The following is a 2009-nucleotide window of genomic DNA, read 5'->3' as shown; positions in this document are numbered from 1 at the left end:
TTTTGCCATAAATACTATCATGTTTACAGTTATATCTGTGCACACATAATGTATATATGCCATATATTTATATTGCAGCTATTTATTAATATTTATCATTGATATTATTGACTATAACATGAATTAAACATATGAACATTATGATAGTATATAATAATGAACACATTATTTTTAACTAGTAATGAATCACCTGAAAGTAATGACATGTGTGTGGGGTATATTACCTTTCCAGTGGATAGCATTGCTCTATGACATTCCACAGAGGAACTTAAAGAGGAGTAGAGAATGAATGGTTAAGGTTTTGTTGAAGGAAAAGTACCAAGGACTCTTGTCATGGCCCCCAGGACCTCCTTATTCCTCAGACTATAGATGATGGGGTTGAGCATGGGGGTAAGGATAGTGTAGAAAACAGCCAGAATCTTATCTTCTGTTGGGGAGCGAAGACTCCTAGGTCGAAGATAGGTATAGACAAAAGGTGCATAGTAAAATGTCACAACAGTTAAGTGAGTTGAGCATGTGGTGAAGGCCTTCTTCTTTCCCTCTTTTGAGCGCATGTGGAAGACAGCAAAAAGGACCCGACCATAGGAAGCTGTGATACCAAGGAAAGGAAGTAGGAGAAACAGGCTTGTGCTCACAAACACCATGTACTCATAAACCCAAGTGTCCATACAGGCCAGGGGCAACATGGCTGGAACATCACAGAAGAAATGGTTAATGGACCTAGAATGGCAGTAAGGAATATGAAGGGCATAGACAGTATGTGCTAAAGAGTTGATTGAGCCCAATATCCAGGATCCTATGATCATCTTCAGACACATTATTTTGCTCATGCGAATGGGATAATGAAGGGGATGGCAGATAGCCACAAAACGATCATAAGCCATGGAAGCCAGGAGCAAGCCCTCAGAACATGCCATAGTCAGGAAAAAGAAGGATTGCACTCCACAGCCCAGAAAAGAGATGCTTTTCTGGCCAGAAAGGAAGTTAAATGCCATCTTGGGAACAGTGGTAGAAATGTACATCAGGTCCATGAGAGAGAGCTGACTGAGGAGAAAGTACATGGGGGTGTGGAGCCTTGGATCCACACGAATGAGGTGGATCATTCCTGAGTTGCCACACAAAGCCAGAGAGAAGACAAAGATGATAAGCATCAAAAGTAGCAGGCCTGTTTGGTTTTGTGGAAGCAGTCCTAACAGAGTAAAATCACTTGAGCTCTGATTCCATTTCTCCATTTAAATGTATTTCTTTATATTTCTTGAAAAGAGTGACCTAAAAGCAAATACACTTATCATATGAAATAGAACAGGAGAATAAAGAGGAACTCACTTGTTTTGAAATGTTTACTCTTTATTCTTCTTCCATCACCATCATTCTATTGAACTTATTTTAAAATCTGCACTGAATGTTCCTTCCCATTTACTTCTGGTCATGTTGTCAATTCAAAGTTGTGGCAACATGAGCAAGATGGCTAACACATTTCCTACTAGTAACTCCACACAAACCCATTACTTAAAACAAGTAAGTATAGATTTTCTGTATCCCTTTTACTCTGTCCTTTGGAACACTGGCCTTTTTTGGCCATCCTTCCCCAACTGACATTATATTATATACATCCCAGTGATCAAACACAAGGAATAGCTTGTCCAATTATTCAAATATAGTAATGAATCACCTGGCTTTTCATGAATACAATAAAAATAAAATAAAAGAGACCTTATTACAGAAAATGGGAAGATACTTACAACTATCTAATGAGAAAATACTGATAATGAGAAATGCATAGGCACGAGTAATAATGAGATGACAAGCATCCTGTATCCCCTTACTACTTTTTAAAATAAATACCTGTAACTTGATAGATTAATATAAAATCTAAATAAAAATCATCATCATTATTTTATACTCATGCTTTTAAAGCATTGTTTATTAACTCATTCAACATCATGCAATCTGTAACCAAAATTAAAACAACAAAGTCAGACACATGGACTAATGGTGTGTAATTATTT

At 37.1% G+C, this 2009-nt stretch overlaps 1 protein-coding gene across 1 annotated transcript; it reads right to left on the bottom strand.

The window, feature by feature from the left end:
* Positions 1-293: 293 nt before the first annotated feature.
* LOC110311259 (olfactory receptor 2L13-like) lies at positions 294-1232 on the bottom strand. The gene has a single exon (XM_021184521.2). It carries the CDS (start codon positions 1230-1232, stop codon positions 294-296), a length of 939 nt encoding a protein of 312 aa, XP_021040180.1.
* Positions 1233-2009: the final 777 nt, after the last annotated feature.

This window comes from Mus caroli, unplaced genomic scaffold (assembly GCF_978045245.1).
Source record: "Mus caroli unplaced genomic scaffold, Mus_caroli_1 scaffold_17, whole genome shotgun sequence".
NCBI classification, from domain to species: domain Eukaryota; kingdom Metazoa; phylum Chordata; class Mammalia; order Rodentia; family Muridae; genus Mus; species Mus caroli.
Note: the sequence above shows the minus strand (reverse complement) of the source record. Positions and strands in the feature narration are given on the sequence as shown.

Excerpts from the sequence above, each read along its gene's own strand:
- LOC110311259 (XM_021184521.2), bottom strand. The coding sequence starts at position 1,232 with ATGGAGAAATGGAATCAGAGCTCAAGTGATTTTACTCTGTTAGGACTG.